The sequence below is a fragment of the Nuphar pumila genome, chromosome 7 (assembly GCF_984573655.1).
Source record: "Nuphar pumila chromosome 7, dmNupPumi1.hap1.1, whole genome shotgun sequence".
Classification (NCBI taxonomy): domain Eukaryota; kingdom Viridiplantae; phylum Streptophyta; class Magnoliopsida; order Nymphaeales; family Nymphaeaceae; genus Nuphar; species Nuphar pumila.
In genome coordinates this window covers 11,030,656-11,052,438 of record NC_143255.1, presented here as the reverse complement: position 1 = coordinate 11,052,438, position 21,783 = coordinate 11,030,656, and the positions used below count along the sequence as shown (strand labels likewise).

At 38.5% G+C, this 21,783-nt stretch overlaps 2 protein-coding genes across 2 annotated transcripts in view; both read right to left on the bottom strand.

The window, feature by feature from the left end:
- The window catches only part of LOC149831127 (putative LRR receptor-like serine/threonine-protein kinase At1g56140), a 39,469-nt gene extending 19,808 nt beyond the window's left edge, over positions 1–19,661 (bottom strand). The window contains exon 1 of the mRNA XM_090013692.1: positions 19,136–19,661. Coding sequence (XP_089869818.1) covers positions 19,136–19,187 — 52 coding nt within the window. The 5' untranslated portion in view covers positions 19,188–19,661. The remainder of the gene's footprint in view (positions 1–19,135) is intronic.
- The window catches only part of LOC149831126 (putative LRR receptor-like serine/threonine-protein kinase At1g56140), a 248,331-nt gene that overhangs the window by 200,310 nt on the left and 26,238 nt on the right, over positions 1–21,783 (bottom strand). The gene's annotated exons all lie outside the window — the stretch shown is intronic.

Here is a 21,783-nt window from a genome sequence, read left to right as displayed (position 1 = left end):
TTGGAGATCAGGTGCTCGTCAGACACCCTACTCGGTGATACACGCATCTATACAATCGACTGCTCCGAACAGTTGACTGCTCTCGAGGTCAGTAGCCACAATATGGGCACAAGCATATATATCAGCAATATCATTGTATCACTCCGCGCAGAAGCATATAATCCTACGCATCGTATGATTGCCACGAAGAATATTACAATCCTCAAATAGGCCCTCAAAGCATGTGTAAACGACACATGAGAACGCGCAGATATGGCAATTCAGTTGATTCTATGGGCGAAGGGTAACTAACTCTACCCGTCAGCCAAACAAAACAACTGAATAAGACAAGCACTCATGACAATGCTCGTAAAACATATAATTACCATAGAATGGCTCAGTCCATCAACAAGTAATTAAATTAATCGTAAGGCATAAACCATTACATCACAAACCATTCATAAGCAATCATACGGCAACATTTATATCACAATATGTAAGCAGCTTATAAGACAAGCGGCCACATCAATCCTAGTTGCCACCAGTTCGTAGATTACGAGCTGTATGCAATCACATCAATCATAAGAGATGCAAGCCAACAAGTGCTATGCTACAATAAGCACCAAACAGTTCGACCAAAGGATAAAGCAAGTCACATGCTAATATGTAGCAACTGGCATAATGCTACTATTATAAGCATTTAACTAGTATGAGAAACTCCTTATTACTCCGCAAAGAACTGTGTACGCAGTTTAACCAACTAGAGTAACGCCTTGACAGGCGTGCACAGTTCAACGAGTAGCAAACTGAACTATCGAGCAAGCAAACGAATTAGTAGTGCAGGCGAAGCAGTAGTGCAAGCGAAGCAGTAGTGCAAGTGAATCAGTAGTGCAAGTGAATCAGTAGTGCAAGTGAAACTCACGACCCGTGACCAGTGTGAACAGACCTTATGTTTTGATAATTACTGGCCTGCGGGTACGCGCAGGCAAAACATAGAAACAACTGAGACTAGTTCGGGCGTCTGTTATTCTATGTATTTTTGATAACCCGAATAGCTAGTTGAGTCCGCTCCAAAGGGGACGGCATTAGCCGAGAGAGGATTCCCCAGAGGCTGAAAAGCAGTGTCACGGATGCATCCAACTTCTGCAGAAGTGTTGAGCTAACTTGTGTAGCCCCTATCCCCTAACTCCAATGACTGGGGAGGCCGGATCTTTGCCCGTGGGGTGGTTGTTAACAACCTGTCCATTGAAGTTTTTGTACCGATCTGTCCTCTCCCTTGACAGACAACCAGAAGCGAACGGGTGCGTTAGGGGTTGCTTAACTAACGACCCATTCTATGCTGTGGTCTTTAAACCACTCGAGCATCTTGCCTGTGAAGGCGAAAGTGAGGCCATTTATGTGATTACAACATTTTGCATTTAGCGTTGTTCGAGGTCGCACGACCGTCTCATCCGATCATCGCAGTACAAGACGTGTCGTGCACGACTATAAGTACTCTAGGATGAAGGGGGTATAGCTCCTCAATAGAAGCCTCAACAGGAGTGTTTCACAAAGATGTAAAGTTATCAACTTTACTCTATCTTTTGAAACAGCAGTACCTTGTGCCAACATGATGCATGTGATTATCTCGAATCACATCTGCTATCGGGGTATCTACATGTTTCGCATGACTCGATACCGGCCTCGATAGACGGGATACAGGTCTCTCAACAGAACACCCGCTAAGAAGTTCCCTTGAACCTCCAATTCAGGATCACCCGAGATATGCCAAAAAGGCAAGCAGAACCAGCCAGTCACATCCTTCCAAATGCTTCGATTTGGAGCAGTCTTTGATGCTTTTGCGCAGCTCCCTGAAACCTCAAGTCGACTCTGCAGTACTGCACGCACGAAGAGCCAGGATCCTTGCGAGGTACCCCTCTCCTTAGACGAGGATGTATCGCCAGCTCCCAACTGAACTCTTGTCGCAAGAGTGAGTGATAGATGTCTCTTGCATCCTCCACGAGGATGCCTTTAAGGCATACGCAAAGAGCACGAACCTGCACGTCATCTGCAAAAGCAAGGCAATACCAACACATATGCAAAAGCAAGAGCCTAGGCACAACGGCAAAGTAAAGGCGGTAAGCAGAAGTGCAACGCAAACCCTCGCACAACGCGCGATGGCAAGTAAAGACTGTAAGCAGGAGTGCAACGCAGAACCTTTGCACGATGCGCAACGGCAAAGTAAAGGCGGTAAGCAGAAGTGCAACGCAAACCCTCGCACAACGCGCGATGGCAAGTAAAGACTGTAAGCAGGAGTGCAACGCAGAACCTTTGCACGATGCGCAACGGCAAAGTAAAGGACAAGGATCACAAAACTGCGTCCTTGAATTAAATGTGTACTCGTATAAATATATATGATATATATATATATATATGCATATATATTTATTTAATTGTCCTTTTTAGTTAATTGAACTCAATTTAATTGTCCAAGTCTTCTGTGCAATCTTCCCCTACCTTTGAGAATTGCAAGCTTGCTGTCGTCCGCGGATGTATGCGATTGGGGGCTCGGATCGCAGAGCGTGAGCGGGATCCGTCGTACGAGCTGCAAAAGTAACGATCTTAGCAAGCTAATACCAAAATAGAAAGTCAGAGGCACTATCGCCGCCCTGACGTAAGGGAAACAGAGGCAGGGGCATCGTGCGCATGCGCACCTGCTATAAGCGCAAGAAGCAGAAGCAGGGGCCGCGAGCCCCTGCTGACTTGCTGTCAGCGGACTCCGAGGAGGCAGGGGGGTTGCACCCCTACCCTCATAAAGCGAGGGCAAACAGGGTTGCGCCCCTGCCTGACAAAGTAGAAGAGAGGCAAGGGCAGAGCCCCTGCCTGTCAGCAACGAAGGGGAGGCAGGGGGCTTCGCACCTGCCAGACGACATACAAAGAGGGAGGCAGGGGGCCTTGCCCCTGCCTGCCGAAGAACAACAGAGGCAGGAGTGATGCCCCTGCCTAAAGAGAGAAAAGGCACAGGGAGGGGGCTCGACCCCTCCCCTGAACGACGAGGGCACAGGGAGGGGGATTGACCCCTCCCCTGACCAAAAGAGGAAGCAGGGAGGGTTCGACCCTCCCCTGCTGTCAAAGGGAGCAGGGAGGGGTCGACCCTCCCCTGCTGTCAAAAGGGAGCAGGGAGGGATTGACCCTCCCCTGCTGTCAAAAGGAGACACAGGGAGGAGGGGCTGGACCCCCTCCCCTGTCAACACAAAGAGCAGGGAGGGGGCTCATCCCCTCCCCTAAAGTAACACGAAGCAGGAAGGGGGCTCGGCCCCTCCCCTGCCGATCAAAAGGGACAGAGAGGAGGGGGTGAGCCCCTCCTCTACCGATCAAAAGGGCAAGGAGGGGGCTCAGCCCCTCCCTGCCGATCAAAAGGAACAGAGAGGAGGGGGCGAGCCCCTCCTCTACCGTAACAGGAGGCAGGGAGGAGGGGCTCAGCCCCTCCCCTGCCGTGACAGAGGGAGCATAGAGACGGGAGAGGTAGAGAGGAGAGAGAGAGTGGCGAACGAAAGAGGGGGAGGTGCGTACCTGGTGGTCGCCGGCGGCGGCATCGTCGGCGTCGGAGGGAGGTCGCAGGTGGCGGCGGGTCGGCAACGCAGAGGAAGGAGACGAGAGAGACCGAGAGACGAGAGGGGGAAGGAGGTTTCCAGAACCTCCCCCCCTTCGTCGCTGCGTGCTTTTAAAAGCACGCAGCCGACTTGTTTACCCGGGTCGGATCCGGGTCCGGATCCGGCCCGGATCCAAACATAATTTTTTTTTTGATTATTGCAAGAACACTTAGAACAAATGTACACAAAGGTACAATAAAGAAACTCAAATGCACAAAGGCATACAAAATATAAAGAATTTTATTGAGAAGCTTGGAGAACAAAAGCTCCAAGAAGTAAGTATTACAAAGGGGGAACTCCCCTATTTATAATGAGAAAGGAAGCCTTGGAGGGGCTCCACTAGCTGTTGGAGCCCCTCCAACGGTTAGAATTCTAACCGTTGGAGAGGCTCAACAGCTAGTGTTGAGCCCTCCAAGTTGACTTTGAGTCAACACAAAAAAAGGACAAAAAATGAAAAAGAAAAAAGAAAAGAATAAAAGTGAAAAAGCAAAAAGAATTACAGCATATTCATAATTATGAATATGCGCAAAAGGTGAATGACTAAAATACCCTTGCGGGTTTTACAAGAAAAGAAAAGAAACAAAAAGAAACATACATATTTACATATATATATAAAGATAGATACATATACATATATACGTGATATATATATATATATATATGTATATGTATCTCTCTTTATATATATATGTAAATATTTACATAAAGAGAGATACATTTTAACACCCTCCCTCAAACTTAGGGCACAATGACCGAAAGTTTGCTAAGGAGAAAGTTGAATCTTGGAGAGCAAAGCGCCTTGGTGAAGAAATCTGCCAACTGATATTCTGACGTTACATAAGGAAGGTCGATGACTTTTTGTAGATATGCCTCTCGAACATAATGGCAGTCCATCTCAATATGCTTTGTCCGCTCATGAAACGTGTGATTCTTAGCAATATAGATTGCACTCTTATTATCACAACACAACTTTGTGGGTTCTTGAATTGGAATCCCCATGTCTTGCAACAACTGATGAATCCAGACAATCTCCATAGTTGTAGACGCCATGGCTCGATATTCTGCTTCGGTGGATGATAGAGACACCTTCTGTTGTTTCTTACATCTCCATGAGATCAGGGATTCACCTAGAAAATGCAAAAGCCTGTAGTGGAGTGACGGTTATTTGGGTCACCTCCCCAATCAGAGTCAGTATATGCAATTAAATTCAACTCAGAAGAAGAGGAAAGGAAAACTCCCTTGTTTAAAGTTCCCTTTAAGTATCTGACAACTCGGAGAACGGCACTCATATGAACGGATGTAGGAGCATGCTGAAATTGGCTTGCAGTATGCACGGCATGAGAGATGTCCGGCCTTGTGATGCTAAGATACATTAAAGATCCCACAAGTTGCCGGTAGGGGGTAGGATCCTCCAAAGGTTTTCCATCATCGATCTTCATTTTTTATCCCACAACTTCAGGGGTCTCACAGATTTTTTCATCAGTAATACCTGATCTGTCAAGAATCTCACAGGCAAGTTTAGTTTGAGACAAAAAATAGCCTCTATGGGAGTAGGCTACCTCGATACCAAGAAAGTAAGTCAGATACCCCAGGTCTGACATTTCAAACCTTTCTTTTAAAGTGGTTTTAATGTTTCTGATGCCCTTTATGTCACTACCTGTTATCAACATATCATCAACATACAACAGTAAAATCACAATTCCTGCATCAGACTTTTTGACAAACAGAGCAGTGTCAGTGTAGCATGAGGAAAAACCATTTTGAACCATTACATCATTAAATCGATCATACCAAGCCTTAGGGGCTTGTTTTAAACCATAAAGCGCTTTTTGCAAACGAAGGACTTTCCCCTTTGGTACGTTCATACCAGGATGAGCATCCATGTAGACTTCTTCATTAAGATCCCCATTTAGAAATGCATTTTTAACATCCATTTGGTAAATATTCCATTTTTTAATAGATGCAATGGTGATCAAACACCTTACAGTAACCATTCGTGCAACAGGAGCAAAGGTTTCTTCGTAATCGATGCCGTATTCTTGACTATATCCTTTTGCGACAAGACGAGCTTTATATCTTTCGAGAGTGCCATCACTCTTGGTTTTGACTTTAAAAACCCATCTACATCCTATAGTTTTCTTTCCTTCTGGAAGACATTGAAAAACCCACGTTTTGGCTTTGTTGAGGGCTCTAAGTTCGTTGTCCATGGCATCCCTCCATTCAATCATTTCCTTAGCTTCTTTAAAATTTTTAGGTTCTTGATATGAGTGAATGGCACTAAGGCATGCCCTATGTTTTGGAGAAAAAGACTCATAGGATATAAATCTAGAAGGATTTTTCCTAGATCTTTCAGTTCTTCGAGAATTGTTGGAAGATTCACTAAGATCACTATATTTCTCTATTGCACTTCTAAAAGTGCCTTTATCTCTATGAGTATAGGTAATGGGTTCATTTATCATTTCTTCTTCATCATGAATGGTTTGAGGAATACTTTCACTTATATCCTCATTCTCTTTTAATTCATCATCGCTAAAAAAATCTTCATTTCTAGATAATAGTTCAAACAAAAAAGAATAATCGACATTATCTTCATGATTTTTGTGTTCTTCAAAACCACTTATGTTTTCTAAAAAGGTTACATTTCTTGAAACATATAGTTTATCATTTTTAATATCATAACACCTAAACCCTTTTTGAGTTTCCGAATATCCCAAAAAAGCACAAGGAATAGCTTTGGGAGATAATTTATCATTCTTATCGGTGAGAACAAAACATTTACAACAAAAAATTCTTAACCTATTGTAGTCGGGTTCTTTTTTATACAAGATTTCATATGGAGATATTTGATTCAAGTTTTTGGATGGAAGTCGGTTGATGAGATAAACCGATGCAAGAGCCGCTTTGGCCCAAAATCTTTTTGGAATTTTTTGAGAAATTAGTAAAGTTCTTGTAGTTTCAATTATGTGTCTATGTTTACGTTCGGCCAACCCATTTTGTTGGGGAGTTTTGGGACAAGACCTTTGATGAACAATCCCATTATTTTCAATATAACTTTTGAAATCATTTGAGAGATATTCTCCCCCGGAATCGGTTCTAAAAATTTGTAACTTACTATTGAATTGATTTTGTATTAACATGTGAAAAATCTTGAAAGTAGAAAAAACCTCATGTTTATGTTTGAGGAAGTATATCCAACTATACCTTGAAAAATCATCCACATAAATGACATAATATGAAAAACCTCCCTTAGACACAACGGGTGCCGGTCCCCATACATCCGAATGCACAATTTCGAAAGGTTTGGTTGAAAACATAGTTATTTGTCCAAAAGGTAAGCTTCTCATTTTACCAAGAATGCAATCATTACAATTGAAATTGTCTTTACATAAGGTTTTAGCAAAATGTAAATACGAAAGCTTGACAATATTTGGATGCCCAAGGCGTTTATGCCAAACATTTATATCCTTATGTTGGGCAACATTACAAAAAGAGGTTTTTGGAATTTGAAGAAACTCCATGAGATAAAGATCTCCCTTCCTAGAGCCTTCCCCAATCAACTTCCCGGACCGGCGATCCTGTATCCAACATTTATTTGATGAGAATTTGATATCACACCCATGATCCGATAGTTGAGAGACGGAAAGCAAATTTAAATTTAGTTTTGGTATAAATCTAACTTTTGGAATAAAAAAACCTTGTCTTTCAAAATCACCAATTCCTTTTATTTCAAGAGAAGCCCCATCCGCGGTGGAGACAAAAGAGGGTGACAAATTTTTTGAGTATTTAGAAAGTGAAAAAACATTTGGAGTCATATGAAAGGATGCACCCGAGTCTAAGAGCCAAAGAGTCTTACCGGGAGGAGAGAAGGTGGTCATGGCGGCTTCGGAAACGGATCCCTTGAGGAGTGGTTGAAGAGCTTCCATGATTTGATTAAGAGCCAAAGTAGCATGATTGAAAGTAGAAGGACCTTCCTCCTTGGTTGATTGGAAAGTAGTAGACATAGCCACCATCTTCTTCCATTTAGGGCATACCGGTTTAATGTGACCCGGTTCTTTGCAAAAATGGCATATGATCTTACTATAATCTCTTCTTCCATAATGCCCACCATTTTCTCTTCCTCCTTGATTTTTGTTAAAATGAGGGGGTTTATAGATTTTAACATTATTCCCCGGTCTTGAGACGGCATAAGCACCCTCATCCTCATCTTTAGAGGGGACGGCCAACACACTTAGATTGGTTTTATTCATTCCCAATCTAGTTTCTTCTCCACTTAATTTGGTAAGCACATCTTCCAACGGAGGGGAAGAGAAAGAAGATAAGAGAGAGGATCTAGTTTGTTCAAACTCGGGTCTAAGCCCATTTAAAAAATTGAAGAAATGATCTTCTTCTAATTGTTTGGCTCTCAATTCAATAGCCTCACCACTCCATTTAGGTTCTTGGAGGGCAAGCTCATCCCAAATAGTGGATAACTCGGCGAAATACTCTCTAACGGACATTTCTCCTTGTTGAAGGGTTAAGGCCTTCTTTTGGAGATAGTATTTATGGGACAAATCTCTTGAAGTATACATTCTTTCAAGATATTCTCATACTTGACATGCCTTTTTGAACTTTAGAATATTGGCATTAATTTTGGTCTCAACCGAAGAGAAGAACCATGAGAGTATTTTGTAGTTTTTCATTTCCCATTCTTCATGCTTCTTATTGTAATCTTCAAAAGCCTTTTCTCTTTCTTCTCCCTCAAGAACCTTGATCTCCCCTTTGTCAAGGGTAGTAATTTTTTGTACGGGTTCGGGAATAGTTCCTTGAACATATCCCCAAAGACCCTTTCCTTTTATATGGGCCTCCATATTCCCGACCCATACATGATAATTCGTTCCATTCAATTTGAAGCCAAGAGAGAAGTGAAAATTCTTTTTCGCCCATTAGAGAGGATACAAAGATAAATAAATGCGTACCACAATGCAAAATGAGTCCCTTCTTGATGTAGGAAGCTTCCAAAATATAGAATGAAGAGCCGAGTCTTCACTTCAACCACCACAACTTAATGGCACGCTTTACGAGGTATTCCAACGAAGAGAAAAAAGAGCACGATCTTCTTTTCCTTTAAGCCTAGCTCTGATACCATGTGAAAATATCTAAAAAAAAAGAGATAAAGTGTGCGATGAGCATAACACCACCAATGTGCACAAATGCACAAGAACACTTAGAACAAATGTACACAAAGGTACAATAAAGAAACTCAAATGCACAAAGGCATACAAAATATAAAGAATTTTATTGAGAAGCTTGGAGAACAAAAGCTCCAAGAAGTAAGTATTACAAAGGGGGAACTCCCCTATTTATAATGAGAAAGGAAGCCTTGGAGGGGCTCCACTAGCTGTTGGAGCCCCTCCAACCGTTAGAATTCTAACCGTTGGAGAGGCTCAACAGCTAGTGTTGAGCCCTCCAAGTTGACTTTGAGTCAACACAAAAAAAGGACAAAAAATGAAAAAGAAAAAAGAAAAGAATAAAAGTGAAAAAGCAAAAAGAATTACAGCATATTCATAATTATGAATATGCGCAAAAGGTGAATGACTAAAATACCCTTGCGGGTTTTACAAGAAAAGAAAAGAAACAAAAAGCAACATACATATTTACATATATATATATAAAGATAGATACATATACATATATACGTGATATATATGTATATGTATCTCTCTTTATATATATATGTAAATATTTACATAAAGAGAGATACATTTTAACAGTGAATGCATTAAGCATTCTTGTTATACCTTTCCGCATACTTTCTTACGTACATCTTAAAATTTTCTCACTTTTACTTAGTTTCGGTCTTAAAATATTTACATGCTTTTTTAAAGGGTTGGTCTTCTAAAAACATTTTGCATAAGTAATTATCTTGTCCTGATGGATTATGTGCTTTAAATAAAATAATTATGCTTTTATTATGCATAGAATATCTTTTTGCACCATTGTTATATGGATTTGATTGATTCATCTTATTTGGAATATTCTACTTGATTAAAGTGCAAAGATATCTTTTACTTGAACCTTTTTCTTGGATTGTTTCATAGGATCTTGAAGATGAGATGGAAAGAAGTACCTTGGATAAATCCTAGAAGGTGCTCACCATTAAAGACTATTGGAGGAAGACATTTGCAAATTTCAATGTCATTTTTATTGAAGACTCTTGAAGCCTTGAGATTCTTTCTCTTGTATTCTTCAATCTTTTCGTTCCCCCACGCAAAGTTTGAGGAGGGGTGTTAAAATGTATCTCTTCGTATATATATATATATATATATATATATATATATATATTTGTATATATAAATATATAGAGAGAGAGAGAGATAGAGAGAGAGAGATGTACATATATACTATGTATATATGTACATCTCTCTATATATATATATAAATATGTATATTGATATATCATTGTAAAACCCGATAAGGGTATTTTCATCTTTTTACCTTTTACACATATTTCAATTCAAATATGATTGTATTTTTTATTTCATTTTCTTTTCTTTTTTTTCCTTTCTTTTTCCTTTTTCATTTTATCCTTTTTATACCCATTTCGGGGGGCCCAATGTAGTCGTTGGGCCTCTCCAACGGTCACAAATATGACCGTTGGAGGGGCTCCAACGACCACATTGGAGCCCCTCCAAATGGCTCCTTTCTTGTATTATAAATAGGGGACTACCCCTTGTATTTCGATATTCTTGAGGGAGCTTTAGCTCCATTGTAAAAGGGTTTTTACCCTATTTTTCATAATAAAGAGATATTCTTTTAGCCTCTTGGCTTAACCTCTTTGTGGGTTTATGAGTTTAGCACTTTATGTGCTTTTGCTTGACCCTTAGTGGGTTTGTGTATTTACACCTTAAGTGTGCATTTATGGGTTAATTATCGAACCCTTTGTTTTCTTACATTTATCTCTCTCTTCAATATATTTTTGCCTTTAAGGCACTTTACCCCTTAGTGGGTTATTTGTGCACTTTACGTGCTTGTGTTCTTGGCTCTTTGTTTGACTCTTTTAAAGAGTTTGTTGGATTATTGGTGCTTCCACTATTCTCATTACAGAGTAGACCGTGTTGTGTAGCACTCGCATTGGACTTTCAGGACTCCAAGCTTTGTTTTACTTTTCGTCGCATCGAAAAGGTAGGATTTCTAAACTAAAATTTGTAGGATGTTATTTATGTTGTATGATAGAATCACAAAATTTGTTTGTACGTACACTAAATTCACACCACGGGCAAAATGTTAGAAATGTATTATATTATTTTGTGTATTTGTGCCTTGTAGGTGCGTAACTGAGCTAATTGCACGATGCTTAGTGCTAAGCATCGCATGCGGCTAAAAATACCATGCAAAAGAAAAAAAATGCGAATACAAAAGCATGCAAATCGGGTAAATACCAGTGGTAAGTGATGCAAGTGCATCACATGTTATTTATTTTCTTGATTGCAACACTATCTTGCTCACACACTCACTTAGTTGTTAATATCTAAGACTGTTTTGCTGGAGTTTGGAGATCATGCTGAGCATGATTTGAATGTATGAAAATAGAAGTGCTCTTATTTTTGTAGTTCGAAGACCATGTTAGTCATGGTTGTAGTTAACGAGATATTGAAGTGTGTTTGCTGCAGGTACATATTTGACATTGTTGTGGTATGAATGATTGAATGCATTATCATGTTTGACGTGACTGTATCCATGCTTGCATGAAGTTATTTTCAAATTGATTATGCCTTCCATGTGAAATTGTATCATGAAAATATGCTTAAAATAAATGCATTATGTTTATAAATGTGATTTCATCTTTCTAAATATCTTTGTAATGGGTGCAAATATGATGTGATAATTTTGCACATGAAAATATTGAGTTATCTATGCATGCATAATAGTTTATGTGATTGCATTTTATGTTAAGCATGATTGAGATTAAACCATGTATGCAATCATGTTAAAAATTGAATCATGCATGTGAGCATGTATAGTAAATCATGTGATGATAGAGTCATGCATGAAAGTGAATACAAATTTGTTATGAACATTCATGAGAGCATGTAAATTTGAAATATGTAAAATACATAGATTTTGATATTATGCATGAGAGCAGTAAGTTTAAGTTATGCAAGTGGCATAGATTGTTGAATTCATGCTTGAGGGCATGAGAGGGTTATCTTGTAAAGATATAATGCTTGGCTATGACCTGTGACTTAATAATAAAGATAACCTCGGACCATGGGTTCATTTGAGGCGCCAGCAAGGCTGGGCTCTCTGAGGTGGCTGGATCTGTTCCGATCTCGTGTCCTCTCGGGAGAAGAAAGGGCGGTACAAGCCTCGTGGGGCATGTGTTTCGAGGGTTGAAGACGCCTATTGTCCCTATCCCACGAAGGTTAGAGGACAGGTCTACCAGTGAGTCATAGGTGGTAGTACCACAGCTCTGTAGAGTTAGGGATGCATGCCCGATTTTTTGCCGACGATTTTGGTTTGGCGTAGGCCAAGACCTGTGACCATGGGTCTGTTTTCTCAACCGCTGCACTGAAGGGTTGAATCGCTCGGGAAAGACCCAGTTAAGCCATAGGAGGGTGATAAAAAATATATAGAATAATGAATACTCCTATGGTTATTTCTGAATGTCTATGAAATGAAGTGCCAAATGAAAGAGGCGAAGTCTCCAAGCGAAAGCACGGAAGCACGCACATACACAAGAGGCCACAAATGGGCAAAATAAACCACAAAAGTGGTCAAGCACACAAAGAGGTAAAAAAATATATTTCACTCATAGAATGCTTCATGGGGCATGCCCCTTATTTATACACAGCAAGGGACCCAAGGAAGGGCTCCCATAGAGTCGTTGGAGCCCCTTCAACGGTCATATTTATGACCGTTGGAGGGGTCCAATGACTCTATGTGGACCCCTCTCAAATGAATAAAAAGAAAAAGTAAAAAGTAAAAAGAAAAAGAATAAAGAAAAAAGAAAGAAAAGAAAGAAAAGAAAGAAAGCATATCAATGATATGCGTGTACAGGTGAAATGATAGAATTACCCCTATCGGGTATTACAAAATAAATATATATATATATATTTATATATGTAGATAGACACATAGACATATATATATCATATATATGTGTATGTGTCGTAATCTATATATATATATATATATATATAAATATACATCATATTTTAACTGTCTATACCATCTTTTGTACCAGATGAGTTTGAATAACAAGAGAAACAATTAATTAGATTTTTAGAATAATTGCTTCCATATGCATAATCATATATTATGAACATGTAGAGACTTTTAAGTTTGCATGATTATTGCATATGAATTTTGTTACGTGTGAATGAAAAAGACATGTTTATGCTTAGTCATATGATTTGACCTGTTGTTCCAGGCCAAGGGCTTGGTTGATGCACGTGAGGTGCTTGTGTGTGCGATGCACATGGGAAGGGTCAAGATATGATATGTTCCACTATGATATTTGAATTTGAAAAGTGCATAAATATTCTAATAAATGACATGTGAATTGGTAATTGAAATAATGTATGCCTTAGTCATATGTTGGACACGAACATGTTTTCTTTTGAGCATAAAGAAAGTGAATGATAGCATTGCATGATAGATTGCATTTGTGCTTCACTTTGAAGTATGCTACAAACTGTTAGTTTCATTCATTTATGCAATGATTATCATGTATATGAATGAATATAAAATTGAATGACTGAATTAAAATGTGAATGAATTTGAGTTTCCCTGCACACAAGTGATGTAATTATGAATGTCATGAAATGAATGATGGTTTATGTATTTGACTATCATGTTTTTATTATGTTGTGGATTCCCTTGACTCTCATTTCTAAAAGGTGCTGAAAAAGGGGGAGGGCATCACCTCCCTCTTGGCCTATTTAAACATAAAAAAAAGGAAAGAAAGAGAAAAGAGAGAGGAAAGAAAGGCAGAGGAGAGAGAAAGAGAGGAAAAGGGAGGAAGAAGAGGAGAAGAAGAGCTATTTCCTCCATCCATCCACGTTTTTGAGCTTTCACCACTATTTTTGGGGTGATCTACATCAAAAGTCTGGGTTTTCTCTCTTGAATCAAGTGGAAAATTGATATAGATTGGATTTCCATGCAATAATTTGATGAAAATCTATGGAAAAGGGGTTTAAATCTATGTTTTCATAAAAATATATGAAGGAGGATGCATGGATCTCCCTTCATGGTTGTACCCTTGTTTATTTTCATGTTTTCATGCAATAAAAATTATGTATATGCCAAAACAGGATTTTTATCGGTAGTAGATATGCTTATTTAGATGTTTCTTTTGGTGGATTTCGATTTCCATGGATGTACTTGAGATTCGTTCGATCTTTCCTCACAAAAAAAAATCGGTACATGTTTTTCTTTGTTGAAACAGATTTTTATCATGATCCAAAGAGCACATGTAGTGCTTGTTTATGATGGATTATTATGTATATAGAATTGTGGAATGCATGCAAGGTGTTTATGATTTTCAGCATGTATTCTCCTTCAAGTGCTATTGATTAGTTTTGTAGTTGAAAAGATTTTCATACAATCTTTAACTAGATTCCCCACCTAATTTTAGATATATTCGAATATCAAAGGTAGATTATGTTAGATCTTCTTTTGAATAGCCCAATAGGTTTCTTCTTGTGACCCATACCCAAGGAACCTTCAACATCGAAACAAAGTTATCATGTTCACAATACTTGTTGATTGTGCATTAACTATTTATTATTGGTGTTACTTAACTGCTTATATCATGTGTTGATTAAACTGCTTATTACTCGTGTTAATTAACTGCTTATCACTTGTGTAAATCAACTGCTCATGATTGTTACTTGTTAAATTTGTTTATCATGTTAAAATGAAATTCATATGCCTAATTTTATTTTATATTGTCTTACTTGTGCACCTACCAGTTTTTCGTGAAACTAACCCATTTTAAGGGCACAGGTGACAAATAGGTTTACAAGACGGGCGATGACGCGATTGCAAGATGGCTTCAAGATCCCACTGTTTCTGTTGGCTTTTTGTGTCTTGGATATATTTGGGGTTTTGCATTTTGTATAAGGGTTTCTTCAGAAAATCCCATTTTGTATAAACTTATTATTTCCTTTTAATGCATATGGTTTTCCGAATGATTTGCGAGGATTCGATCTGTTGTGAAATTGAGGTTTTTACGCTAATGCGCCCAAGGTTGTCGACTTTTCTCTTTTCTTTTCAAAAAAATCGTTTTCGCTGATTAACTAAAACAAAAACTCTGAAAAATAAAAGATTTTCTAGTCTCTTTCAAATATTTTGAAAGGCTTACAAGTTCAAAATTTTGGGGCGTTACAAAAAATAATTGCTTCAGGACAGCAGCCAAAAGATTATTGACATAGCACACCAACATAAAGTTCATCAACACAATTCTATTGCAATGATTAAGAAACTGATGTATTTATCAGAATTCCTTAACCATGAAATAGAGTTCATATATTACATGTCATGATTTTGACAATTATTCATGTAACGCCCTGAAATCTTATCCCAAATTTTTGAAGATTTTTTTTTTAAATACAGCGGAAACCAGTCATACCATAGGGCTAAGCATTTCAGAACATTACAGGTAGAGCAAGACCAAAACATTCTTTTCATTTCAATATCAATGAAAATTAAGATCAGAGTTCTCACACTATCCTTGGAACAGTAAATCCAAAATCTTGATCGAAGCCTCATCCCGCAGCCGCTCCTAACTCCAATTCTTCACCTAAAAATTTATAGAAATTAGACTACAGCTGTCTAAGTAGGAAATCTGTAACTTTTAATGTGGTACATCATGAATCCAATATGTGATATGGGTGTCATGTATGATGTTCAGTATATACAAAAAATAAACAACGGTTTATACTACGACAATCAACAATTTATCAGAGGCTAACTGACATGTAACATCAATAACAACATTTATATATCCCACAACCACAATTATGAATCCGCACAATTATTGAGAGGAAGACAATTATGACAATTCATAATTCAGGTAAGCATTCATACTACATGGTACATCCATTAGGCATAAAAGAACACCAATCAATACCATGAATTACAAATCAAGTAGAACAGGACATTTAACATGCATTAGAAGTTAAACATGTATCCATCAAACATATAACAATTAAAGGAACATATAACATATGCATGTTCTAATGCATAGCATGAATATGCACGATTTATGAGCAATGCATGATTCCTTTATTATCTTTCCTTAAGGTCTTCCTTTTCCATATGCATGCCCTATTAAATGCATACAATTTAAGTTTCTCTTTTTAATTACCGTTGCTCGTGGATACACCAAATAGGTACAATCCCCGAGGTCAAGTAGGTTCCCAGGATAGCTTAACACACAATTTGTATTTTATTATTGGGTTTCAAAATTAGCCCTCGACCGAATCACCTTCGGAATATTAGACCTCCACATCTAATATCGGGGACACAAGGGACACCCCATGCCCACAAGTGCCACTTCCTTGGTACCAAACAAACTCACAACTGTGACCAACACACCACTCCCGGGTAAAGTGGCGGACTCTCCCTAAAACCGTGGCCAGGAAAATGAACCTCAATATCGGGTTCAGGGGACCAAATTTACGCACACAGAGTTTTTGTATCCTCACAGTCTCCCAAAGACCGGAACTCCAAGATCACCATTCTCCAGATAGATGATCCCAAAACGTAGATTACACTGTTCTTATTCATTATCTTTTTATTAAGAGCCAATTATTGAGTCTTGCAATTCCACATGCAAAAACAAGGCAAAAGCTCGCATCTACCCCTGCAAGAACCATCACGAGACTCCAGCCCGTGAAAATATATCGAACAGTGCAATATAGAGCAATAGAATCACATTTGCAAATCAACATGCAAAGTTAATCATAGGCTTACAAATCAATATGCAAACATAAACTCGCAAATCACCAATGCATAGCGCTTCACGGCCTACCATCCGTGGCAACCATAGAACAACACAATTAAAACCATCATGTAAATATGATTATTGCGATGCATTTAAACAATTAAAGAAAGAGCAAACCCAAGCTCAAGGCTCTCCAGGCCTGTGATGATTCATTTAGACCATCGATGCATCATATGCAAAAATCATAACAACTTGCAATTTATGCAATGAGGTCAGCATGCCTCAAAATACACATCCATCCAAACCAATTTAACAATGTGCATGAGTTATCATAATCATATGCATGTGTTCACCATCCATATGCAAGTGCTTTTATGTAATCACTTAACACGCATGCATTCATCCATGATTCTTAAGTACATGAGAACATTTATACCTGATTTTACATGCTAAACACACATCGATTTCGTGTATGCACATGTACTTGAAACCAATCCATAAATGCACAATAAATAATCATGTCCCATCAATGTAGGCACATGAAACTTTTTTATTCATAACATATGTTAACATCCGCACACGTGAACATAACCCAGATCTAGAAATTGAAATTTCAGGGCTGCACACATTCATATCATGTATGCACCTGTACCAAAACAAACTTTGCAATAACCTGTTAACAGACATCAAATATCTCACATGTTACAAACTATAAAGCATGTTAACATGTGCCATTAAATATTCAAAACTCAACTTTATGTATATAATAACATATAGAGTTATCAACATAAATTTGTTAACATTGAATTAACTTATGTATGTCCCGTACATGCTTAGACATTAACCTGTGTCAGAACCCAAGGTTTCTCAACATATACTGGGATCTGAGTATTAACCTGGCTGAACCCGTGGTAGTGTGACCATGGAACCATACTCCAATCATGGCATAGCTTGAGCATTCATATATTAAGACTCATGATATTTTAACAGAATGTACTTAAGTTGCGAGGAAAATAATAATACTCATCTCTATGCATAATCATATTGTTGGCATTCACATGCAGACTGATCACATACCTATCAAAATTCTACCCACCAATTCCCATCATACTTCTTAAACGACTTTCAAGGACAAACAAGGGCCAAACATATACTCTCATTACAATAAGATGCCCATGGGAAATCGTATGAATGAATAAAACTACAAGTCAACATTAACCCAACAACAGATGCCACCAGATTATATGTAGATCAATAGAAACCGACGCACATTTACAACCAAACTGCTTTCCCCATTCAACAAATATCTCAATTGAAGGCTTCAATGTACAAGTCATAGGATCATGCAAGATATTCTTTTCTCATGAGAAGTTGGAGCCTTTTAACCAGGTAGATGTGGTGTTCAATGATACCAGAGCATAATAACATTTTCATATTTGCTTATATTTTACCATTCACTACAGAGTTCAAAGATTGCTAGATAAATTAACAAGGCTCCCCCCCCTATCTTTTGTTTCCTATTTAAAGGGAATAGAAGGGAAGTCTTAAACAAAATCAGTGATGGTGAATCATCCTGGCATGGAAACATAACGGCCGTTTCATTATGATATTTTTCAATAACCATCTTTTAAAATATGCAGACAATTACTCTTTCTAGCAAGTAAAGTTGTTCATAAGAGTATGGTGGCAAGCAGACTGCTTATCTTCGTGCTCAGTCTTTCATAGATGTGCATGGGCAAAAGGTGCAAAATGATGTGTAACTAAAGGCAAGTTCAAAATCTTTAAGGAAGAAAGCGCTTAAAACTGCAAGAATCGATTGCCTTACATGTCCAAAACAAGAGCAAGTTGTTTTAATCTTAGACGTCTCATTTTCTATTCTCAAAGACATAAATCCTTGGTATTTTTATAAAAGGAAGAGGACACCTAATCAAACATGTATCCTACTTTCTGAAGATGATGTCAGATGACAAATTATCTCATGATTTTCAAAATAAAGGAAATACAGAAAACATACATATAAGATTAAGAGTGAAATCACTTAGTCCGTGGTCCAGTTCTTGTATATATATCGTAATCAACATTAAACTATGCAAAGTCATGGCGAACGACAAAATAGAAAACACAAATGTGCCCAGTGATCATGGTGTTGTCCTAGCTTTTCTGTTGGTAGAGATGATGTATAGTCATTTTCTTCATTCACAGAATATCAATACCGGACAAGAAACTCAGAAAAATATTTGCGGTTTTCTTTTGTATCAAGAGTTAACCATTGGGATTCAATCCTAGAAATGTAAATTAAAGTTTAGTAAACCAACCAAAGAGAAGGATACCCCCGAAATCGAAAAACTGAAAACCCCCAAATCGGTGATTTGGGGTTTTTCAGTAGCTTCAGCCCCAAGATGAAATCCGAGGCACAGACACCCGGTTTGGGCTTTCCCAATAGTCTAAACCCCCAAATCATCTATTGTCTTTTGCTTCCTGGCAACCAAGAACCCTATCAAAAACGACCGAGCACCCAATGTCTTGCTTTCTTGACCGACCCACAACACACACAAGATAGAATAAACACAAAACAAGAAAAGTGCAGAAATCCTACCTTTTCCGGCGACTGGAGGAGGTGGTTGCCGCGGTTGGGAGGTCGCCGGCATCGATTGCTCCACTGTGAGGGAGCCGGTGTCGATGGACGTCCGACATTGTCAGCACCATCGCACGCCGAGGAGGAGAGGGCGAAGAGTGTACCAGAGAGAACCGGCGTGGAGGCTCTGTCGCAAAGCCGAGAGGGAAGCGAGAGAGGAGACAAAGAAAAAGAGAGCGGAGGTGAGGAGGAAGAAGGGCGAGACCCCCATTTGAAGAGGCTGATCCCCGAAGAGGCAGGAGCACACTGCCCTCCCGGCGGCGCGCTCCAACCCCCTTCCCCCTTTGCGATATCCCTTAGCAGGGGTTAGGGTTCGCCCTAACCCCTCTCATCTTATCGGGGCTTCGCATGCCCCTAACATAAACTCTTCTTCTTTTTTTTTCTCTAACGTGTTACTTACCCGGTACGCAGGGCGCGGCTCGGGTCCGGGTCTAGGTCCAAACCCCGTGACCCGCTATGTCGGATCCACCATTGTGTGGATCCGGGTTAGCTCTCCCCTAGATCCACGATGAATGTGGATCCGTAACGGATTCTGGATCTACAGGTTGGATCCATTTGGGTCCAACCACGGATCCAACCCCAAGTAATTCATTTTTATACTAATATTATTCTCTTAAAAATAATTTTATTTATTAAATATTGTTATTATATATATATATATTTTTTAACACTCATATATAGATATATTCCCTTTTTGGATCCGGGTAACGGATCCCGGTCCAATATGAATAAAACTACCCATCGTATTTTTTTTACGGGTATTACAATTCATGCATATTGAACATTGTCTTCCTCACAGATCTCACAATCCTTAGAACTTATTCAGTGACACAAATGCCAACATTCATAAAATGTGTGCAGAAGTTCTCCATAATTCCCAATGTAAAATATTGTTTAGTTTAGGCTCCTCTTTTATTCTCCTAATTTAATGAAGTGGAAAATAATTATGTTTCATCCACAGCATGAGCTTACTCATCACAAAGAAATATATAAAGGATGTAATATCTTACAGAGTGGAGGATTCCTGTTACATGGGAAGGTCTTCTGAAGACAGTTCAAACCTGAAGGCAGAACACTGAATGTGCAATAATTATGTATTATTAATTTTGCATCTACCAAATTAAAATATTCACTTTGAATTGGAACTTTCCACATGACAACCACAAATAGAATTTATAATAAGGTAAGATATCAGTGACCAAAGTATAGCTTATCTATATTTACCTGCTATTAGAACTATCAAGAACAAAAGAATTTCCCACCAAATTTCTGCATATAAAAAAGAATACAGATCCTGATAAATTATTGGATATAGGTCACTACTAGCATTCATAGAAGATGAAATTTGTCCAAGATCATCATGACCTACACTTGCAATTTTGTTTGATTAAGCCAAGAAGGGAAGCTTCCCGATAAATTGTTGTATGATAAGTCACTGCAGGTAGAATGAAGAAAAAGTGAAAATTTTCTCGTGTAACTGATAAACACAAATAGCAACTGTAAATAGCATATTCTGGAAGAAGAGCAGCAAAAATACTGTAGCTGCACAAAAATTATAAGAATTTTTTTCCAATATGAGCTCATTTAGATTATTTTACTAATCATGATTTAATAATATCTGAACTGAAAGTTTTGCTTCTCCATTATGGTCTTAATAGTAACATTAAAAATCATACATATAAGAGGCTTTAGTATATTCTCATTCTATAGGTACATGATCAAGTTACAACCCTGTGAATGATGAATGTGTAAAACTAATACTTTGGATGGACATTAATTTTGGGGTCATCAAGCGGGTAAGCCTGGAAGCATCATAACATAGTGACAAAGAAAGATCAGTTGAAGGGGAGTTACACAATGAACTCCCAACAAGTCTAAAGAGACATCCTGTAGCATTAATTTTGCAGCTACATAGACCCTGTTCAGGTCAGTACAGCAACTGCTTCAACCTTATTAAGCTGGTACGGGGCATTACAATTCAGTGAATATAGGACCTTGCTCCTGATATAATGTTCAAAGACGCTGGAATTGTGCATTTACCCAAAGGAGGGAATGAAGTAATCAAGACAGTTCAAATTCTGAAGTGCCTGAAGTTTAAGTTCAAAGTGATCATGTTGGACAGAGGTGTATACCCTTGATTGATTAGTCCCCAAGTTGTTAACTTCTAAAAAGCAAGTAGTTGCTAATGTCTTCTTTCTTTCTTCTATATTTCATGTCAATATCAACATGTTCTTTGCTTTCTTTCAATGGAGGAAAAAAAATCTAACTGCAAATATTCTAGCAGCATAAATGAAAATGACAGGTTAAACAAACATACATGTTCAGTAGTGTTGAACTTTTTTCTGAAGGTATCGAACCAGATAAAAGATTGTTCCCCAAGAACCTGCATAAAGCAACAGAATCATCTATAAATATCCACATAATTGATAAGTAGCAATCATAAATACTGATCAGTGTTCATGCAGACTGCTCCATTCACTTACAAGTAAGAGAGTGAACTCAAACTGAAGAGAGACGCTGGTAGCTGACCAGTCAAGTTGTTGAAGCTTAAATCTCTGTAAATGCACAAGAGAGTACCAATGTTGTCAAACTAGGAAGCGGAAGCAGGA